This window comes from Anabrus simplex, chromosome 1 (genome assembly GCF_040414725.1).
Source record: "Anabrus simplex isolate iqAnaSimp1 chromosome 1, ASM4041472v1, whole genome shotgun sequence".
Taxonomy (NCBI): Eukaryota; Metazoa; Arthropoda; class Insecta; order Orthoptera; family Tettigoniidae; genus Anabrus; species Anabrus simplex.
Window position 1 is genome coordinate 892,470,093 of NC_090265.1, and position 22,612 is coordinate 892,492,704.

Below are 22,612 nucleotides of genomic sequence, written 5' to 3' on the forward strand. Positions count from 1 at the left end.
ACTTTGAAATAAAGGTTATATTTGTTTTCAGAAAATAAAATTGTTAACGAACAAAATTCTTCACTTTGTGAAAGAACACGGAATCAGGTGCAATGACAATTTTGACACCGAGAATAGATAATGTACAGGTTATTTGAGCTTCAAGCTCCAAATTTACAATTTTACAACGTCACTAATGTAGCGTTTAGTTATATAAGGAGAGATATCTCCCAATAAATAGTTCTTCAGAGCACTTTGCTCCCACCGTTACAATTTACGCCCTTCCAAAGGCACCACTCATTATGACACAAATCTCAGAAAAGAGCTTATATGCTCTCCAAATTTTTCCAAGGAGGCTGACTTCCAATTTCTTACAGCCTACTCAAGGGAACTTTTACACAAACCTTACAATTTCTGGCCTCTCTAGGCCCAACCTACAATTTAGAATTTAGTTAACACAGAGGTATCTAGTATCCATACTACTGGGCCTTCGTGAAAAAGAAGAACAGGTTAAATTACTGGCCCAAACTCAAAATGTATGGAGGCGTACACTTGCGCTCCTTTGAAACCAAGTTTTTAAACCCTACTTGGGCTTGTGTCCCGATGATGCAGAGGCTAATCCCACACTACTGAGGTGACTAGGAAGAAAGGTTAATTATTATTTACAGGAAGAGAAATGGTTACAGAATCGTAGTCACCTCAAGATAAATTGAAGGGGAACTCGAGAAGGCAACGCACTCTCTATCCCCGAATTTACAATTTAAGACTTTATGAAATTTTACATTAGCAAGAAGTAGTTTATATTTTTAGGAAACGGATGGTTACATAGTTAGAAATTAGAACCTTTCCTTTGGGTAAGTTTGCGGATATGGCTGCATAGATAGACAACTGGTGGCCATTACCTGGGCTGATGTTCTGCCTGCCGAAGAATGAGGCACTCTGCCTCCCGTCTCAACACACACACTCAGAAACTCAACGATCAATAAGACAAGGTGAAAAAGCCGCACCTTTTATACCCGAGAGGAGGGTTCGAGAAGGTTCTGGACACTTCCGGACACACCCTCTCATTTTTATTGGCTAAACAAGAAGCTACAAGAAGCCTATGATTGGCTGAAAAATAATTACAGAAAATTTGTTATTGGCCAGACTCAAAAGCTGGTGGGATGAGAAGGAAGTGTTGCAAACCTTGAAGTATCGAAATAAATGAAAGTTAATTTAGTTGAGAAAACCTATAAACACAAAACTTCATTAAATCACTCATACTTCCATCTTGCACCAGAGTGCATGACCTCAGTATTTTGTAGAGACATCTATGGAGAAAAGTTCAAACTTCTTGATGTACACCAACACAAAACAAATAAATCCAATCACTTTAGGAAACTTTAAAATAACATATTACTCAGTTATTCAGTAAGTGACATCTTTTGATCAATGTCCCAACTTTATGCATTAGCAGTTTCAAGTTTTGTTCGATAGATAGTGTTCCATAAAGCGCTTCTTTTAAATTTTGGGGTTGAGGTGTACCACCCGGTACAACATCAACAACAACAGTAGTAGTAGTAGTAGTAGTAGTAGTAGTAGTAGTAGTAGCAGCAGCAGTAGCAGTAGGAGTAGTAGTAGTAGTAGTAGTAGTAGTAGTAGTTTTTTTTTCTTTTTTGTTATGGCAGGGGAAAATCTTTTAAAGACACCACTCTGTGTGGGAGTTGGATTTCCACCAACTAAAAACCCCTGCCCTCTTCACTCAGACCATTCTGGAACTGCTTGTCGGCATGACATCAGAATGGAGTGATGTATGTTATTAAGTTCTTCCTTTCTCTTCTTTCTCCTTCATCCCCATAATGCTTGTCGCCATTGCCTTTACTGTGTTCCAGGCAAACGGGCTCTCTAACATAATCTGAACCAGATTCCCTGGCGTGAGTTGTCGGCCAAGTTGTTGGCAGGCTTTTCTTCGTTCTTCTTCCCATCGAACACAGTAGAAAAAGGTGTGTTCTACTGTATCCCTTTCAGAACAATACCAACAACCATCTCCCTGCGTCTTTCCCATCTTCATGGCGTATACGCCGAATCTTCCATGTCCTGTCAGGATCTGCGACAGATAGTAATCTACCTGCCGATGTCTACATTTAAGCCAGTCTCCTATGTTGGGTATTAGCTTTTTTGTCCATTGGCCAACATCGGTTGTGCCATCCCATCGGTCTTGCCAGTCTAGTAAGAGTTGGTTCCTCTAGGCTTTCTTTTCCTCAGCAGATATAGTTGCACCCCTTTCATGCCAAAGTTTTCTCTCTGCAACGAGGAGGTCAATGGGAATACTGGCAGCTACAACTTGTAAAGCTGCTGTCGAAACAGTTCGATATGCACAGGTAACTCTGAGCAGCATTTTCCTCTGTACTCTTTCCATAGCTCTTCGGTGAATCTTCCTCCTGAGTGCATTGTGCCAGATAGGTGCAGCATAAAGTAAAATGGAATATACTGCAGAGCACATAATCTGTCTCTTAACTGTTCTTGGTCCCCCGATGTTAGGCATAAGTCTGGCTAATGCCGATGCCTTCTTCTCTGCCTTTTGGGTTACTGCCTTCACATGTGCACCAAATGTGCAATTCCTGTCAATAAGAACCCCAAGGTATCGTACAGACTTTCCTGGGATAATCACTGTATCATTTAATAAGAAACGGACATTTTTCCAATTCCTGGAACCTTTCAAAATTACAGCCTCAGTCTTATGTGGAGCCAATCTCAACTTATTATTTACCATCCAAAGGTTAACTCGTCTCAGTGATTCATTTACTCGGAAGGTCAGTTCTTCTATATTCTCTGCTATTACCACTATTGCAAGGTCATCTGCATAACCAATAGATGTTGTCCCTTTTGTCAGCTGCAGGCGTAAGACACCATCATATAGAATGTTCCACAAGGTGGGTCCTAGGACAGATCCCTGTGGAACGCCAGCACTCATTTTAAGATCTTCTAAATCATGAAATCGAATTCTTCGTCCTTTGAAGTACTTAACGATTATTTGTTGTAGATACTGAGAAATGTTCATCCTACGAAGTTCTCTCAAAATAATGCTCCAAGAAGCAGTGTTAAAAGCATTTTTGACATCTAGCGTTATCAAGGCAGCCCATTTCTCACTGCTTTCTGCCTGTATTTGGATCACCCTCTCAATAGCTTGGGTTGTGGTTCTACCCTTTCTAAATCCAAACTGGTTCGAAGAAAGTCCTCCCTGTTGTTCAAGTTCTTTCTCCAGTCTAGTTTTAATCAATCCTTCGTAAAGTTTGCTCAAGGTGTTTAATAAGCACAGTGGCCTGTATGCTGATGGATCTAATGATAGTTTCCCTGCCTTCAATAACAGCACTAGCTTGGCTACTTTCCACTCATTACAAGATATTAGAATCATTCCGTATTGACGGTTTTCACTTTACAATGGCGAAAAATGAAAGTATCCTCCTATTCAGTACATCATGTAACTTACAATACGTGCAACTTTTAGTGATACCTGGGCTCCCTAGAGCTGATGTATTGAATAGGAGGATACTTTCATTTTTCGCCATTGTAAAGTACTTTCCACTCATCGGGGAATTCACGCTTTTTTAATAAATCATTGAAGACTGATAATATCCAACCAGGTGCCACCTCAACTGCATACTTGATGGCTTCTGGTGGGATTCCATCTACACCTGGTGCCTTACCAGTCTTCATATTGGCTAGTAGTAGTAGTAGTAGTAGTAGTAGTAGTAGTAGTAGTAGTAGTAGTAGTAGTAGTAGTAGTAGTAGTAGTAGTAGTAGTAGTAGTAGTAGTAGTAGTAGTAGTAGTAGTAGTAGTAGTAGTAGTAGTAGTAGTAGTAGTAGTAGTAGTAGTAGTAGTAGTAGTAGTAGTAGTAGTAGTAGTAGTAGTAGTAGTAGTAGTAGTAGTAGTAGTAGTAGTAGTAGTAGTAGTAGTAGTAGTAGTAGTAGTAGTAGTAGTAGTAGTAGTAGTAGTAGTAGTAGTAGTAGTAGTAGTAGTAGTAGTAGTAGTAGTAGTAGTAGTAGTAGTAGTAGTAGTAGTAGTAGTAGTAGTAGTAGTAGTAGTAGTAGTAGTAGTAGTAGTAGTAGTAGTAGTAGTCTCTTTTTTTTCTTGAAATTTCTCCTTTGCTTTTTCCTGCTTGGTCTTTCTATGTATCTATACCTACAGAGAAAATGTCACTGATATAATTTTATAGTCTGCTATTGAAATTATTTGTGTTTTTTATTACAATGTTGTCATGTAACTTACAATACGTGCAACTTTTAGTGATACCTGGGCTCCCTAGAGCTGAATCGGTAGACCTCGGTTATCTTTAAGATTTGTATTGGCAACCTTTGAAACACAAACTGTGAATCAATTATGCATCGCCGTGAGACACATGGCATACCCTTTACGTACTAGTACTGTTGTTGTTTACATGGCAAAGCCAAAATATAGGTTAGGTTTGAACATGAGTGAGGAAAATCCAAGTACATCACAGGAACCACCTATAACTCCTACACGGAAACGACCATCAAGGGCTATACACAGCGAGGGAAGAAAAATTATAGCTTACGTTGCAGAGTGCTGTGCTATGGAGAAGCAAAATAAACAGCTGCTGTTCCCCCTCAGCAAGTCTATTCAACGAGGCACGACAGTGTCATGGAAATAGCCATGGACGAGATTGTAATTAATAGTACTGCAGATAGCAGTGACGACTGTGAAAGTGATTGTGGAAGTGATATTTCAGAGAATTCATGCTAAGGAAATAAATGTTTAGAAAATTCATATCGATCGATCATACTATCAATTTAATTCAGATTTAATTTCCATTCAGTTGGCAGTATTACCGGAACAGGGAGAGCTGTCTCCTTACTCCTCAATCCCGTAAAACCAGGTATCACTTAAAGTTGCGCGTACTATACTGTTATGGTTGTTTATTCACTCATGCATAAATCAGAAATTTGATCTTATTGATACAGATGTCCATGTGAGCCAGAACTGTCTTATTCCTTTAAAATAAAAACCAAAATTTTAAAATTAGAGAAACATTCTATGAAAAATCCAGACGAAATAGTGACTATTACTCACTTATTGAGCTAGTTATAGCTGGAACACAATAACTTATCACATGCACTATCACACTTTACATTGTCGTGCAAACCAAAACAAAATTGATCTTGCTGCATGCTTGCTTCCTAGTGACTTTAAGAGGAAAGCAAGCTAGTTGTGAGGAAGTGATTGCCACTCGTTACATAATGGGAGGGAAGGCGATGGGTCAGTGACTGGAACTACTTCATTCACTCTTTCTTTCTTTTCATTTTCGTTGTATGATTATAAGCTAATTTAATCAAAGCATTTTCTTCTTTCATTGGTTTGTTCAAATTATGTTCGTTATTGATCGTCTGGTCTAAATTAATCCATATTTTCTCTAAAACATCCATGAACTTTCCTTGCTTTACTATGTGCAATATTTTCATGTCCTTAATCTTTAATCCTTAATCCTTGCACTGGGTGCCCTTAATTTCCTGGCAGAGGGAGATTTTACTAAATATATAATGGTTCAAAATGAACTGAGTTTATCTGTAATACTTCATTATTCCTTGTATTATTATAATGTACATTATGGACTTTCCTTGTGATAAGTGTTCTTAATACATCCTTTTCCAGATGGCAAGTATCTGTGATATAGTGCTGAACCACACAGCTAATGAAACACCATGGTTGCAAGAACACCCAGAGTGCACTTTCAATCTCTCTAATTCTCCTCATTTGTGCCCTGCCTATTTGCTGGATGCAGTTTTGCATCAGTTGACTGTTGAAGTTGCTAGTGGCAAATGGGAGTTCTCAGGAATTCCAACCCAGGTCACCAACGAGGAGCATCTGCAGGTGAGGTTTGGAACATGTTATTACCCTTCCTTAGTAGATCTAATTTCACAAGTAAAATTTTCATGTCTGAAACTTCCTGGAATTACATTTCTTAGTTTGCACATTAGGCAGATCCAACTACAATTCTTTTAATAAGAAGATTGGCCTCTCAAATATATATAACTTCTAACTCAGTGAGGAAAACAATGGGGAACTACCTCACTAGTATCTCCCTTCAGTGACAACTAGGCTGTTTATGCTAAATGAGTACACAAATTTTAGAGTTAGAATATCAGTCACTTTGTTATAGAGTACTGGTACATAGTGGACAGATAGATGGATAGATAGATAGATAGATAGATAGATAGATAGATAGATAGATAGATAGATAGATAGATAGATAGATAGATAGATAGATAGATAGATAGATAGATAGATAGATAGATAGATAGATAGATACATCATTTATTTCAACTGGAAAAGTTAGGGACATGTGTCCCTGTTTTACACAACCAGTGAATACATGAGTAACATAAAATAAAAAACTTGAACAAATTACTGCACTATGCTACTGTGCTATCTTATTGTGCATAGAATGTCTAATGTACTACACAATATAAAATAAATGGACATTTTGCTTCCCAAGTACAATAATATAATACCTACAAAGAAATTTTTTTTTTTTTTTTTTGCTATTTGCTTTATGTCGCACCGACACAGATAGGTCTCATGGCAATGATGGAACAGTAAATGCCTAGGAATGGGAAGGAAGTGGTCATGGCCTTAATTAAGGTACAGCCCCAGCATTTGCCTGGTGTGAAAATGGGAAACCACGGAAAACCATATTCAGTGCTGCCGACAGTGGGATTCGAACCCACTATCTCCTGGATGCAAGCCCACAGCTGCGTGACCCTAACTGCACGGCCAGCTCGGCCGGTACAAAGAAACTAAAATACAAGTCTATTCAACAAGGCACGACAGTGTCATGGAAATAGCCATGGACGAGATTGTAATTAATAGTACTGCAGATAGCAGTGACGATTGTGAAAGTTTGCTAGTGGCAAATGGGAGTTCTCAGGAACCAATGTGAAGAAATTAAAATACAATAAATTAGAATAATAATCATCTTGATAATTGTACTATTATTCATAATTTAATGTTGAATACTTCCTGGAAAACCACTGGAGTTAGGAAGAAAATGTATATGAACTATTTTTGTGAAAGATTGAATTCTAAGTTGTGAAACTTTGCAAATGCTCATGGCCTAACCACCCAAAAGCTTATTCGTTTCTTTAAATTTTTTAATGTTACTTTTCCTTTTGTTAGGCCATCCAGAGTGCTCTTCTTGGGTTCTTCCTCCCACAAGTGAAGATTCCTGAGATGTTCATGTTGGATGTGAATCAGCTAGTCAGCGAGTTTCAGAATCTAGCTCGAAATCGTGTCCCACCTATACCAACCAACAATCCCATCGAAACGAAGCAACTGAGACTCATACCTGATCCTCAGTATCGGCGACTGAAAGCTACTGTTGATATGGAGTTGGCATTGCGCCTTTACAACATATACCGCAGCGACTGTTTCGATGAAGAAACTCGACTGCGACGTTGTACAGAAGAATTTAAGCAGTGTATTGAAGCGCTGAACAATACTGTATTCAGTGAAGTACAGGATCATCTACAGGCTGCTGTGAACAACTGTATTGCAGGAATGCGTTATTTCCGTGTACAGCCAGATGGGCCACGGATCAAGGAAGTATCGTTAAAGAATCCACTGGTACCCAGGTGAGTGATGAACACAAATGCTTCAATGATTTTTTCAATAGTTTATGGAATTTTCTGGAAACTATTTCAGTTTGAGCCAACAGTTTCATGATCTTCATTCACAATCAACATCACATTTCTTCCCCAATATGTAACTACCTTGTAGTGATGGTTTCTTGTTTGTTTGTGTTGTAACATTGCTTCATGATTGATGATTGAATAGGAGTGTGAAGGAAGCAACCATGGCCGTAATTAAGGTATAGCCCCAGCAATTACCTGGTATGAAAATAGGAAACCACACAAAACTATCATCAGGGCGACCGTTTGTGGGTTTCAAACTCACCATCTTCGAAAATCAAGCTAACAGCTATGCAGCCCCAGACGCATAGCCAACTCACTTGGTAGTTATGTTTGTGCTATGGTCTTTTTCATCACTGAGATGAAATCAAACATCGACATAGTTTACCTTTCAAGATTGTATGACTTGAAAGCTTTGAACGTCTAGGTCATTGTTCATATGATGAGCCGGGTACAGTGTCGTTTTAAAGAAGAATTGTCTTTATAACAACCGTAAATTCAGGCTTTTTTAGGGGGTTATTGTTTATGAAGATGATTATTTTTTTATTTTTTTATTTTTGCTATTTGCTTTACGTAGCACAGAGAGAGAGAGAGAGAGAGAGATCTTTTGGTGACGATGGGATAGGAAAGGCTTAAGAATGGGAAGGAAGTGGCTATGGCCTTAATTAAGGTACAGCCCCAGCATTTGCCTAGTGCGAAAATGGGAAACCACGGAAACCTATCTTCAGAGCTGCCGACAGTGGGGTTTGAACTCACTATCTCCCGGATGCAAGCTTACAGCCGCGCGCCTCTAACCGCACGGCCAACTCACCTGGTGGACATTCTGTTAGCCTCTACAAAAATGTTTCTCAAATCCACAGAAGGGCTCAGTGGCAGAGTTATAATGCGTCTACTGTACCTAACCCTTAGTAAAATTAACAGTTTTATAGATAGCAGAAATAATCGTTGTATTGTAAAGACACGTGGAACATTGCCAGCAAATTTTCAACGGGTTCTCATTGATATTCTAATGCCAATTTTAAGTTAATGGTTATTAAATATGCGGAAATGAAGAACAATTGTAGAGTCGCAAGAAAATCCGGCATAACTAAAGCCAGTGGTCTGCGTTAGCATGATGACAAAGATAGCTTTTAAAATGCTTTCGGTGGTCCGCAACAACAGCACTTTAAAGAAGTCGAAGATGAAATTGTGAGGTATGTGTGCAAAAAACGCAAGGGCGCAATAAACTCATTGGCCTTCAACATCTCTGCCTTTATTATACTGCACATCTCTAGCCGCTGAACCTGGCCGAAGCCGGCAAGCGAGATGTGTGTCTAGCAGCAGCTGGTTGCACTTGACGCTTAGTATATGTAACAGTTTTATAGACAGCAGGAATATTTTCCTGATAGCTCATCATATTGTAGAGATACGTGGAACAGGTATTGCCAGCAAATTTTCAATGGGTTCTCGTCGATATTATGATGCCAATTTTAAGTTAATGGTTATTAAACTCACAGAAACAAAGAATTATATTGTGCAGCCACAAGAAAATACGACATAACTAAAGCCAATGTTCGGTGTTGGTGTGAAGATGAAGATAGTCTAAAAATGAGTATTGTTCAAGAAAGGCATTCATGTGACTTCACAAAGCACTTATTAAGCCTGATTTCATTTTATGAAGGAAGAAATAGGGGTGTCATACATTCGGGATCGTCTTGGATTCGGAGAAATACGGTAACTATTTTTCATTTTCTGTTTAACTCTTTTGCTGCTGTGGTCACATATAAGCACAGCACGCCAGGAGCCTTGCTCCGTGGAAGTTTCATTATTGCAGGATTTTACTTCCACTCTCTACAGGTGTTGCACTTCCACAGTACATTGCTTATGATAGCCTCCTGACATCTCTTTATAATATTTGGAACTATCTGAACTTGTAATTGTGTAAAATGATTGTTTTTTTGTTTTTTTTTCTTTCTTCAAAATGTCATAGGAATATCATACCACCAGTGACTTACAGAATGGTTTACAAGTGCAAGAAATGACTTTTGTTAGTTCTCTCTGAAAATATTGTGCAATGCAATTTTGTACAATTGGGAAACAAAATACAAGGAAAAGAAGAAGTAATCACATCATATGGATATGAGAAAAGGAATGAAGAAGGAAAGAAACTAGTTGAGTTTTGTGAGAGGAATGGAATACAGTGAAACTCGGTTAAGAAGTTCCCGCATAAGAAGTTTTCCCGCCTAAGAAGTGTGATATTCTTGGTCCCTTGATCAGTTGCATTAAGATATATGTATATTATTCCTGTTTAAAGTGTTCTGTTATAAATATATTTCCCGGTTAAACAGTTTTTCCCGGTTAAACAGTTCAGATTTTAGAGCCCCTTGAGATAGAAAACGTCCGCTGAAAGCAGCCCATGGTTGGAATCCTCCAATCTCCGCGCAAGTTGCACCCTGTGTTAGACTGTTCGCGCGCTCGCGGTGTGTGTCTGGTGTCACGGAACATGTGCGGGCCTGCCAAGGCCATATGACGTCACGCTATGACAACACGGACAGCAGATGCTCACTCTCACCTTGTGGAATCGAATCGAACCCATCAGTTGAAATTTCCACTACACCGTTCCATCTCGCAGAGTAGAATCGAATGGGATTCTACGTGGGAAACATAAAGCACGCAATGGATGGTTTGGTAAAACTTTAATGCAGTAATTTGCGGGCCGCGGCAGGGTGAAGTCATTAATCGAGGTGGCTTAAACATTAATTAAAAACCGTAAAGTGTATTTATCCACAACATTACTGTTAATCTACCACAAAATTGAATATTTTAACCTGTTTGATTTTTCATTCCCTTGCTTATTTCCTTCCAGGCATTCTCTCTTACGTTGTTGTTGCAATAATACTTATGGGTCTTGCCGTAGAGGATATTACGTTTTTGAACTAAACTGATAATATTTTCCATGTCCATTATTAGTTAGGTGAATAAAAACAACTTCCTGACTCTATGCAGGAAACAGCCGACTTGCCAGCAGCCAGCTGAGAGCCGATAAACATGCCGCCATAGCCGGCCGAAAGATCCCGATCGTTTACGAAGTTGAACGAATGTTGATAGCCAACTGGGTGTTGGTGGGAGGCACACAGACGCATTGCAATACCACGTGTTGGCATAAAATTGAAAGTCATTTTTAATTTTACCTTTATACGAGCTAAACATTGTATTATCTTGTCACTTGTAATTATTACATCGCATTATTAGAACGTAGCACAAGGATGAGGAGACATGAAATAAAATTCTCGCGGGGAAAGAAGCGAAAGGCACTAACAATAAAAGACAAAGTAGAGATTATAAGGAAAGTGGAGTCATCTACACTTTCCCATGTTGCTTTGGCAAAGGAGCTGAGGGGTGCCGCTGTCTACTTTGAACGGTATTATAGCGAAGAAAGAAGAGATCTCTGCTTCTGCAGCGAATACTTCAGCAAATTGTAAGGAAGTTAAATCTGAAAAGTACGATGAAATAGAACAAGCTCTGCTAATATGGTTTAAACAGCAGCGCAGTTTAAACGTACCTTTCAGTGGGACTATTGTGCAGGAGAAAGCCGCATGCAAAAAAAGGGTACCTTTTACCGCGTCAAACGGGTGGCTGGACCGCTTTAAAAATCGAGCCGGCATCATTTACAAAACAATTTGTTGCGAAGCAGAGAGTGTAAGTGCGGAGGAAAGGAAAGCGTGGAAGGAAATGGTTCTGCCTGCTAAAATAAGCAAACCTTGCAACGTTTTTATATAACTTAATATGTTCCCTTCTCTTATCAAATATATTTATAATACGGCATGTTCAATTATTTTACTTTATCTCTTAAAAATATTGTCATGATAATCAAATTTTTATATTGTGGCTTTCTGTTAGCAGCTCTTATATATCGGCCTATTTCGGTATTGTTCACAAACAAGGAAATCTGTTGGCTGTGTGTTTTACATGTATTTCAAACTACAGAATAAGTTTTTGGGCATTACCCCTTTTATGAAGTTTCCTGCTTAAGAAGTTTTTTTTTTGCAGTCCCTTGAAAAACTTCTTAACAGAGTTTCACTGTAATTGTGGGCAACACATGGTTTCAGAAGAAAAACAGCAGGAAAATTACTAGATATGGCTGCAGTGGCAGAAGAATAAAATCAGTAACTGATTTCTTTCTGGTGGAAAGGACAAATTGCAGACAGTTGATGGATTTACCAGAAGCAGCACTCACTGGAGATTTTAGAGTTGTGATAGCAAAAATGAGAGTGGGGAAAATGAAAAAATTAAAGCAGGTAAGAGAGAGTAAAATAAAAGTGTAGAAATTAGGAGATAATAATGTACAAAAAGAATTTCTGGAGAAACTGAAATGGCAACTTCCAGTTACTGAAGTAGAAAATGTGGAGGATGAATGATCCAATTTCTAAAGGGCATTTGTAAGCGGAGCAGAGAGTGTCTGTGGTAGAATATCAACGAGAGTGAAAGAAATGGAGACACCAAGACACCATGGTGGAATGAGAATATGAGAGAAGCAGTGAAAGAAGAGGAAGGTGGAGAGTTGATATCACATCCAGAAGAAATGAAAAAAAAAGATGGAAGGAGTATTTTGATAAACTGCTGAATATGAGAAATTGTGCAAAGGAGATGGTGGTAATATGGTGTGATGACACAACAATAGATGATGATATAACAATGTTAGAGGTGGAATTAGCAGTCTGTAAAGTGAAAAAGGCGGGAGGCACTAGGGATGGATGAAATTAGTATGGAAATGATAAAGTTTGCTGGACTTGAACTGCAATGGCTGTAGAGATTGTCAAAGTGTATACGGAAACAGAAACATGTGCCAGAAGACTGGGGTAAAAGGAATAACTCCCCAATATATATAATTGTGAATAGGGATGGGGGTGCAGAAGAGAAGGGTTCAGGAAGAGGGGGGGGGGGGGGGAGTGAGAGAGGCCGCAGAGTCCCTAAGTATATCTGGTCAGAGGAGGGTAAAATAAAGTTAAGCAAATACATGGAAGAGGAAGAATTCCAGATCATCAGGGTGGGGATTGAGGTAGCAGTGGAAGGTAATAATTTTGACAGGGCAGTAGAGCTACTGGAATATCCGGGGAGGAAAATAGCGGAGGAGAAATCATACAGGAATAAGACCAGAGAGGTGGGGGAGGGTTGGTTCAATAAGGAATGTAAGGCAAAAAGGAAGGCAGTGATGAGAGCGTTGGCTGAGTTCAGGAAACATGGTGGGAGGGGGTTAAGGGAAAAATTCTGCAGGTTGAGGAAGGAATTCAAGAAAATGATAGGAGAGAGGAAAAAGGTTTGGCAGAAGCTCAAACAGAAGCTTTAAATAGGGAGTGTAAAAACAGGGAAGGAGATAAGGTGTGGGCAAGGGTTAAAAGAATTAATAGGGGGACGAGTAGAGAGACGAAACCGAAAATCGAATATGGAACATGGGTAGAGTATTTCCAGGAACTATTAGGCGAACAGGAAGGGTGGGCAAGGGTCGACGGAGGTGATAAAGTTTAAAGGGGGTTAGAGAGGGGCTGCCAAGAGCTGGAAAAAATAATAACAGGTGAGGAGGTGATGGGAGTGATAAGGAAATTGAAGATGAGGACTACAGGAGGGGAAAGTGTGATAACTAATGTGTATTGAAAGGAAGTAGCAAAAAATAAGCAGATGATAGATAGTTTGGTAACATTCCTAAACAAGATATTTGAAGGGGCAAAATTCCCTAAAGAATGGCAGAAGGGGATTATATGTCCTATTTATAAAAATAAAGGGGAGAGGACAAATCCCAGTAATTATAGAGGTATAACCCTGCTGGACTCCTTGAGCGAGGTGTACATGGGTATTCTAGCAAATAGATTGAGGAAGTGGGCACAGGATTACTCAATTCTATCGAGTTTTCAAAATGGATTCAGGAAGGGAAGGATGACGGCTGATAATTTAATGATCGTGAGAACTATAATTGATAAATATGTGAGAAAAGGCAGCGCTAAAGTATTTATTGCTACAATTGACTTCCCGAAGGTGTTTGATACAGTGAGCAGGGAGGCGCTGTTTGAAAGATTGGGGAGGGTTGGAGTGGGAGAGAAGATGAGAAGAGCGATCAGAAGTATATATGAGAAAGTCTATTGTAGCATCAGGGTGGAGGAAGGGGTGGTGAGTGAAGTGATTGAGTCGAAGGTTGGGTTGAAACAGGGATGTAAATTGTTGCCAATCCTTTTTCTATTGTTTATTAACGACCTACTAGGTGGCCATGTAGAGAAGAAATGGGCTTATCCGGTACAAGGCAAACAAGAAACTCCAGGACTGATCTTTGCGGATGATGAATTGTTGCTGTCGTTGACAGTGGAGGGTCTGCAAAGAAGTTCTAATAAAGTAGGGAGTTTTGTGGAGAAATGGTCATTGACGATCAACAGTAAGAAGTCTAAGGTGATGGTATGCAGGAAAGAGAATAAAAAGAAACCGGGGGTAAAGTGGGTAATAAACGGGGAAGTGATAGAGATGGTGGAAAAGATGGAGTACTTGGGGGTGATGCTGAGTAGGGATGGAGCGATTAGGTGTGCCAAATGGAAAGACCAAGCGGCACTCTCAGTAACTAGGATATTGAAAAATAAAATTAGGGGGGCAAGCTGTGCTATACAGAGTATGGTGTTTAATGCGATGGTGAAGAGTAAAATGCTATATGCTTCAGAGGTCTGGGGTGTGGAAAAGGAGTGTGTGATAATACGAGGTTTGTCCGGAAAATACGTATAAAAGTTGAATAACTTTATTTGACAATTATTCAGGTATTACAATATGGTCTCCTTCAAAGTACTCTCCCTGAGACAAGATGCACTTCTGCCAACACCGTTTCCACTGTTGATAACATTGTTGAAAGTCTTCAGTTGTGATGCTGTTCAGTTGCCGTGTCGTTTCTCCCTTGATGGCTTCCAAATCACCCAAGTGCCGCCCCCGAAGCACCATTTTGCATTTCGGGAACAGGAAGAAGTCACAAGGGGCTAAATCGGGTGAATAAGGCGGGTGGTCTGTCACGGTGATTGAGCTTCGGGCCAAAAACTCACGCACAACGAGCGACGTGTGAGCGGGCGCATCGTCGTGATGAAGGATCCACCTGCCCCCTTGTGCCAAATCCGGTCGAACTCGGGCCACACGAGCTCTGAGACTTGATGTTGATGCGCTGTTCCTCAATCAGAGAGAGTTCCATACCGACGGCAGGTGAAAACGGGTAACTTTCAACAAGCAGCCGCACACTGCCACTGACACGCAGAGCTCTCCGACTCGAACTGAGCGTTGAGAAGATTGGCGACAACAGCAGTGCCACCTGGAGGCGCCTCCACGATACGAGATACGTCACCCCGACGGATTTATACGTATTTTCCAGACAAACCTCGTAGAGCAGGTAGAGAGTAGGTTCTGCAAGATTGTTATAGGCCTACCCTTGTGCACCACGAGTGCAGGTGTGAAGATGTTGTGTAAAGAGTATATTAAGATTGATATTTTAAAAAGTGCTTAGTTACTGGTGTAGATTAAGAGAAGGTGTAGGGGGCCTGATTCTACAGTCCGCCTACGAAAGTCAAATGAAGGACAATTATGGCGATTACTGGGTGGACAAGGTGAAAAATACCTTAGATAGACTGGGGTTGGGCGAGTTTAATAATTTTAAATGGGGCGGGAGTAGGAACATGCATTGGAAACACGTGATTAAGAGGGCGAGAGATATTGCTGACTGAGAACTGGAGGCCAAATGCCGAAAGAGGCTCACCCTAAAAAATATTTCTGAGGTTAATCAGATGGTAAATTTCAGAGTGGTAAATGTAAATAAGGGGGCAAGAAGAGGGCTAATCTGGTGGTTGTTAGGTGTATATGTTAATAAAGGCTGGGCGAAGTTAAAAGTAAGTACATTGTGTGTATTATGTGGTGAAGAAAGGAAAGACTTTCATTTGCTGACAGAGTGTAAAGAAACACTGGCATAGAGGCGGGTGTTTAATAAACAACAGTTGGAGTGGATTTCTCATCCGTGCAATGGAGATAAGCTTTTGAGGTGGTTAGTGGCGGAATGGAGAAGTGCTGGAAATTTGTGTAGGTTTTTGTCAAAAATCAGAAACAGAAGTACAGTAGCCTTAAAGGCAAAGTCTCAGTTGTGCCAAGAGGAGGAATATCTTTTAGTGGTTTGTCATGACACAAACAGTGTGTTAAAACTAGTGCAGCCTTCCTAGCTGCTGACTAGCAGCGGGGAAGGGGGGAGGGGAGGTGCTGGCGTGTGCCACCACAAGGAGACATACTAGCATATGTAATAGATGCTAGATCAGGAGGAATCGGGTGACACATTCCAACACGTACCCAGGAAGTGAGGTTGTTTAACCTGGGGTTGCCGTACTTTGCTCTTTTAGTTTTCCATTTAACTCAGCTGGCTGCGAGGCCAGTGGACTAATTTTTCCCTTGTTTTTTGTGTTTAGCATTGTTATGCTCACCAGCGTGGGGTATCATTGTATCTTTATACTGCACTGTCTATGTAAAGGGTAAAAGGAATAATAATACCAGTCTTTAAGAAGGAGGACAAAAAGTATGTGATAACTGTAGAAGAATCACTCTTATTGTGACTGGCAAAAATACTGGAAAGGATTTTAGAGAGGAGAATATGAAAGAAACAGAGTTGCCAGAGGAACAGTATGGCTTTAGAAGTGAAAAGTTCTACAGTGGACCCATCTTTAGCATGAGGCAATTAATGGAAAATAATTGGGAACATGAAGAGGATCTGGTCATGGCATTTATTCATTTATCAAAGGTATATGGTAGTGTTCCCACAGAGAAGATTCAGGAAACCATGGTCAAAAAGAGACTGAGTATACAAACTGTGGAAATGGTGAAAGCAATGTACAACAACTGCATCAGCAGCATACAGACTCTGGTTAGAAATATGGAATGGTTTAGAAATATAACTGGATTAAGACAGATGAGTGTGCTGTCTCCTCTTTTGTTTCTAATGGTTATGGATAAAATTGTAAAGGAGCCCAAGGAAGCATCTGGGAATGGAGAGATGAAGTTATTTCTATTTACAGATGATATTGTGGTCTGGGGAACAAGCAGCAAAAATGTACAACAACTTGATGCACTGAGCGAGTAAAAGTGAAAAGTATGGTATGAAAATCAGTGCAGAGAGAAGCAGCAAGACAGTGGTGATATCAAAAGGAGAAGGGGGAAGCATTGTGAAGATTGGTGGTTAAAGCCTTGAAATTGTTGACAGTTTCAAATACATAAGGAGTGAGTTAATGCAGAATACAAGGCTGGACATGGAGATTAACAAGAGGATGCAACAGGGCAATTCATTCTACAAGAATGTTTCAACCTTATCTGGAATAAGGAAGTACCAAGGAAGTGTAAAGAGATAATGTACAAAATGTATTGTACACACTTATTGACCCATGCGGCTGAGACCTGAACAATGACAGGTAGGGAGGAGAGTAGAATTCAAGCCAGCAAAATTAAATACCTTAGAAGTACGATAGGAAGGACAAGGATAGACAAATTGAGAAGCGAAGATGTCAGAGAGGAGGTCAGAATGGAAAACATAAATAAGAGAATTGATAGGAGTAAACTAAGATAGTTGGGACATGTAAAGAGGATGGAGGAGAAAAGAATACTAAAACAGATGGTGGAGTTTGAGAGAAAGAGAGTGAGAGGGAGACCTAACTAGGACTGGGACAAAATAATGGAAGAGGAATGCTGGAAGGAGGACCCTGTAGGAGCTGGATTAAGGGAAAGGACGATGATGATGATATTGTTTCTAAAAAAGTTTTTTCAAAATTTCAACATTTTTTTCAGGATATTGTAGAAATATTATACCACCAACTAGGGACTACAGAACGGTTTGCCAGTGCAAGGAATGAATTTTGTAAAAAAATCTCTCATATTATACAATGTGAAAAATTATTGTTTATAAAAATTTCAAATTTAATTACACTGCCAAGGGATATTGCATGCCAGAGAATTCTGCAGCAAAACATGTAACAAAAATCTCTGCTTTTAAAGAGAATAATATTTGTACCATGAAACTTGTTAATATTGTACTGTTCGCGTCTGTGTCATGTTTAACTGTGTTTCCTTCCAAACTACAAGACTTGTGCGATCCTCGCACACCTACTCTCTCTCTCCGAATGGGGCTTTGAATTTGGGAGCATGTTTAGTCAACTATGAGCCCCCTTGTTGAGACTGGGATTCCTTCCAGTTACTTTTGTCATGCTCCTTATTTTCGTCTTTCTTATCTGATCTCTCATGGTTAACTCAGCACATTAAGCCACAAAATCTCAAACAATGTACTGTAATTTCCATAATGCCTGTTGACTCGTTCAAAAGAAGTATGCACCTTTTACCTAGAGGTATATAATGCAATTTGTTTTCAACCTTCTCACAACTCTGTTGTAACTGATTAAAAGAGTAAAGTAAAAGCAAGCAAGCTTGTTGTACTTCATGACTGTTGGCATTGTGATTGCTGTCATGGAACCTCCAGTTTTACATGGAATCTGAACCAAAGAGATGTAACTTTTCATTTCAAAAATTATTTCATTCAGACCATGACCATCTTGGTGAAAAGCAAGTAATATCCCACTAGGCTATTATTCCCCTGTTTAAAAGTGTGATTTGATCTTCATGATTCCAGCTGGTCTGAATGAGCAGTGTAGTCCAAAGACTAACTCATCATTTTGCACTGATTCTTTAAATTATCAAAGGCTTTGGGAAAAGAAAAAAGAGTGAGTGAGTGAGATGAACTGATTAATTTTTCAGGCTTTTGTTCCATAGTCAGGTGAACAAGCATGTTTTTATACATACATGTGAAAGTCGTAAATACAGCAGAGAAACAAACATTAAAAAATCAATTGTGTACATACAGTTTCTGTAAAAGACAATATACTGTCCCAATCACCATCAACTTAGCAATTGGAAGTTGTACTAATTATCATTTGCTGAAGTAAAGTGTGTCAGTATTGTAAGTAATTTATGAAATTTGAATGACTTTGAAAACAGGAAGAAATTTGTGATGGCATAAGCTTTTGCATACAGCATATGTACACATGGACTTTGCCCGATGGTTGATATAAAAATCAGATTGACTACTCTCTGATCAGCTCAAATCACAAATGAGTTCTTTTACATGCTAGTAAATCTACTGATACGACGCTGGCATATTTGAGCACCTTCAAATACCACTGGACTGAGCCAGGATCAAACTTGCCAAGTTGGGTTCAGAAGGCCAGCGCCTCAACCGTCTGAGCCACTCAGTCCGGTTGTTGATCATAAGAACAACAGTCCACATACCTAGCAGACTGGAGAATTTGAAGTTGTAAACCAGTACATATATCTAGGTTCCTTACTGTCTAATTCTAGTGGTTATACAGATGAAATAAAACGAAGGATTGAAATAGCAAAGGTAACAGAGATCCATCTGCCCAAGATTTGAAAGGATGAAATCATCAATATTAACACAAGAAAGAAGCTCGTTGAATCTCCGGTCTTCTCAATCTTTTATATGGTGCAGAGATGTGGAACATGCTACATGAATAGAAAGCTTTGAAATGTGGTGCTGAAGGAAAATGCTGTGGATTCCTTGGACAGCTCATCGTGCAAACTTCAGATTAAACTTAATCTGTTATGCAAAGTCTTTCAGTGGATTATGTGCTATTTTGGACATAAACTATGCCAAGAAAGTTGATTGTTGAGGGCAAGGTTCAAGAAACAAGACCATGAGGACAAGTACCAACATGATGGATTGACATGGTGAATGATCCCTTACAAAGTTCTCTCCAAGTAACCACACTGAAAGCTTTAGGTAGATAAGAATCGTGAAGTATGGTTCATCAGTAGCTGACTGAATTATGACAGTCATGACACCTCAGCCATGCAGAATATGAATAAGGATAAGGAAGCTATTGCTGTTATTTCTAGAAACAGTCTTGGCTACTGAAAGGAGAATAGGTGCAAGGTATTTCTTTTTCTACTATTCAGTGATCCCTTAAAAATTGACCCTAACTTAATTCTCGACAGAGTTTGATAGTCAAGTTTTATGTAGTTTGGTAATGGTGGTAAATGTTGCTTTAACCTGTAAAGCAGAGAGATTATCAGCCCCTCACTGTGTAGTTTAAATGTGTTTCTCATTGACTTGTCATTTGGCTGCATAGCTCATTCTGTTTGGCAGTTACCTCCTGTGCTAAAGGTTCCAAAGATGTGTTCTTAACATTGCCATCATTTCAAAATTAATTTACGGTATATTTCTAAAAGATGGCTCCGTGATGCAGGGGTAGCATGCCTGCCTGTAACCTGGAAGCCCCAGGTTCGATTTCTGGCCAGACCAGGAATTTTCCCCTGGATCTGAGGGCTGGTTAAAGGTCACCTTGGCCTACATGATTACAGTTAAAGAGCTATCTGATGGTGCGAGACTGGCCTCGGTCTAGAAAACCACGAATAACAGCCAAGAGAATTTGTTGTGCCAACCACACGACACCTCATAATCTGTAGACCTCCAGATTGAGCAACGGTCGCTTGGTAGGGTAAGGCCCTTTGGAGCTCTTGCACCATGGTGTTTGGTTTAGTTTGATTGTTATATATCTATAATGTTAAACATTGTCCAGCTCCTTGCTTGAATATTCAGCACATCAGCCTTCAGTTGAGAGGGTAATGGGGGTTTGATTCTCGATTGTCCTGGGGATTTTAGCCATGTCTGGTCAGTTTCTCTCGCTCAAGGACTAAGTGTTTATATTCATCTTAAGTAAACTTCTCTTTATTTACACTTAACACATCACACTACCTACCACCATATACAACTAATAATAAATACATCCCTCTGCGTAGTGTTGGCATCAGGAAGGGCATCCAACCAAAAACTATTGTGACAGTTCAATTAATTGGGAAAAGGCTTTTAAGAAACATGTTAAACTTGTTGGTTATTAGAGAAGGTTTTTTTCTCTCTTGTTCTATTGAATAAAATAATTTAAGAGGTGTGTGTTTTGTTGCAGGTATTTCACAGATTATGGAAACTGTGAGGATTTAGCTCAGTTTGAAAAGGTGATGTATTCACCTAACTCCTGCTACATAATGGCTCACAATGGCTGGGTTATGAACGACGATCCACTACGCAACTTCGCTGGACCTGAGTCAAAAGTCTATCTTCGTAGAGAACTAATAGCTTGGGGTGACAGTGTAAAACTAAGGTAAGGAACACTAGGAAGTAATTTCTCAGTGAAGCTTGTCAGAGATGGAGCATCACTGTTCTTCATTAGCAAACTTATCTATTACCGATACTATTGTCTTTGTTTTTTCATAAAGAATACTCTGTTAATACATAATTATGATGTAATTTATTCTTTCAAAGAATTTATTTCTTCTTTAGTTCCTGTTTCCAGTTCTCTCCTGAGTTGGGTTATAAATTAAGGACTTCCATCCTTGCCTGTCTCTCCACCTCATTTTTTTATGTGTCTTATATTCCTTCTAGTTTCCCTTTACTGTTTGTTTTATATCATACCGATACAGACATGTCTTAACCCTGGAACCGGCAAGCGGTTTACCTTCAAGCGGCAAGCATTTAGGCGAGTTTTGCAAGCAACTTTTAAAAAATTCATAAAAATGTTTTTTTAAAATTTATTTTTATGTATAACAAGTCATTTTATTCAGAAAAGGACGAAGAATACTATAGCAGGAAGTTAAACTTATGAATTTAGTATCCTGAAGCAGTATAGGCAAAGTATCCAACACACGCTAAGTATTCCAAAATAATCCGAAAGTTCTGGGCAACGTGTACGTAAAAAGTAATATTATATGACAATTTTACTATACACAAAATGTGCACAATTTTATGCTGGTTAAAAATATGTAGAAAGGTTTCAGTACATTGAAGTATTGTAAAGTAAAATAGAACTGAAATAACACAAGCATATCGCACCAACACGTGAGTCTACTTAGATTCATCCTCGCTACTTTCGGGGTGGCTCCTCTTTCTTCCTGCTTTCATAGGCCTCCAAAAATGTTCTAATTTATGGTAGTACTGTAAATGGACACCACAATTACATCCTGGGCACCAGAAGTGGGTGCGTGACTTTTATTCTGCAGTCGAACCGACAGGGCACAACCGCAGTTTCTTTTCTGGGAGGCATACCAGATGGTGCCCCATTTCTCCTGAAGGTCCAGGTGGAAGAGTTTCTTCATCTACAAGACCTTCGACAATACTAACCATAAAATCCACATGTTCAAAGGGTTTGCCTTTGTTCAAACTATAGATTATGTAGGCATAAAATATTACCATTACCAAAAGGTTATAGAATATTTCTTTCCATTCGAAACATTTTAGTGAGATGACTTTAGAAAAATATGGAAATATGTGCGATTTTTGAAGTGCACCACTATTTTTCAATGGTGTTATTATGGTTCAGACCCATATTTATAACTAGAGAAATGAATTTTTTCATTTCTGATACTGTAATGTCAACCCATCTTTGCAGATGAGAATACGGACCGATATTTCTGGAACTCGTTTTATTTTGAATAATTTCCTGTGCGTATTTATTAGTTACAGCCACTAAAATATTCCAGATAGCATTGGAGAAAAACAAATAGAAATATGTTAGAGGAGGACTGTTTCTCGGGGGGCAATTTCGTATACCTGCGTTTTGAACCTTGAACTTCTCTTCCACTCTTCCACTTCTCTTTATTTCTGGTTCTGGAGGATAAACTCATGTCCACTTCGGTTCTGTTTTGTCAACTGCATCACTGTCATTATCATTATTATCATCAATGGCTGGTTCATTGCGTTCCACATCATCGTCAATATCAGTGTCGAAGTCTCTTAGCCTAGGCTCATATAACTCGCCACTACCTGACGAATTATTGTCAAAATCATTGTCAATTCCTTCTAAAAATATGTCACTATCACCTTCGCTGACCTGATCAAACAAACAAATATGAATTTCACTACTTC

General features: G+C 39.3%; 1 protein-coding gene across 1 annotated transcript in view; it reads left to right on the forward strand.

Annotated features, from left to right (window-relative positions):
• LOC136857709 (glycogen debranching enzyme) overlaps positions 1-22,612 on the forward strand; it is a 272,096-nt gene that overhangs the window by 113,768 nt on the left and 135,716 nt on the right. The window contains exons 7-9 of the mRNA XM_067136580.2: positions 5,630-5,848; positions 7,154-7,608; positions 20,658-20,852. Coding sequence (XP_066992681.2) covers positions 5,630-5,848; positions 7,154-7,608; positions 20,658-20,852 — 869 coding nt within the window. The remainder of the gene's footprint in view (positions 1-5,629; positions 5,849-7,153; positions 7,609-20,657; positions 20,853-22,612) is intronic.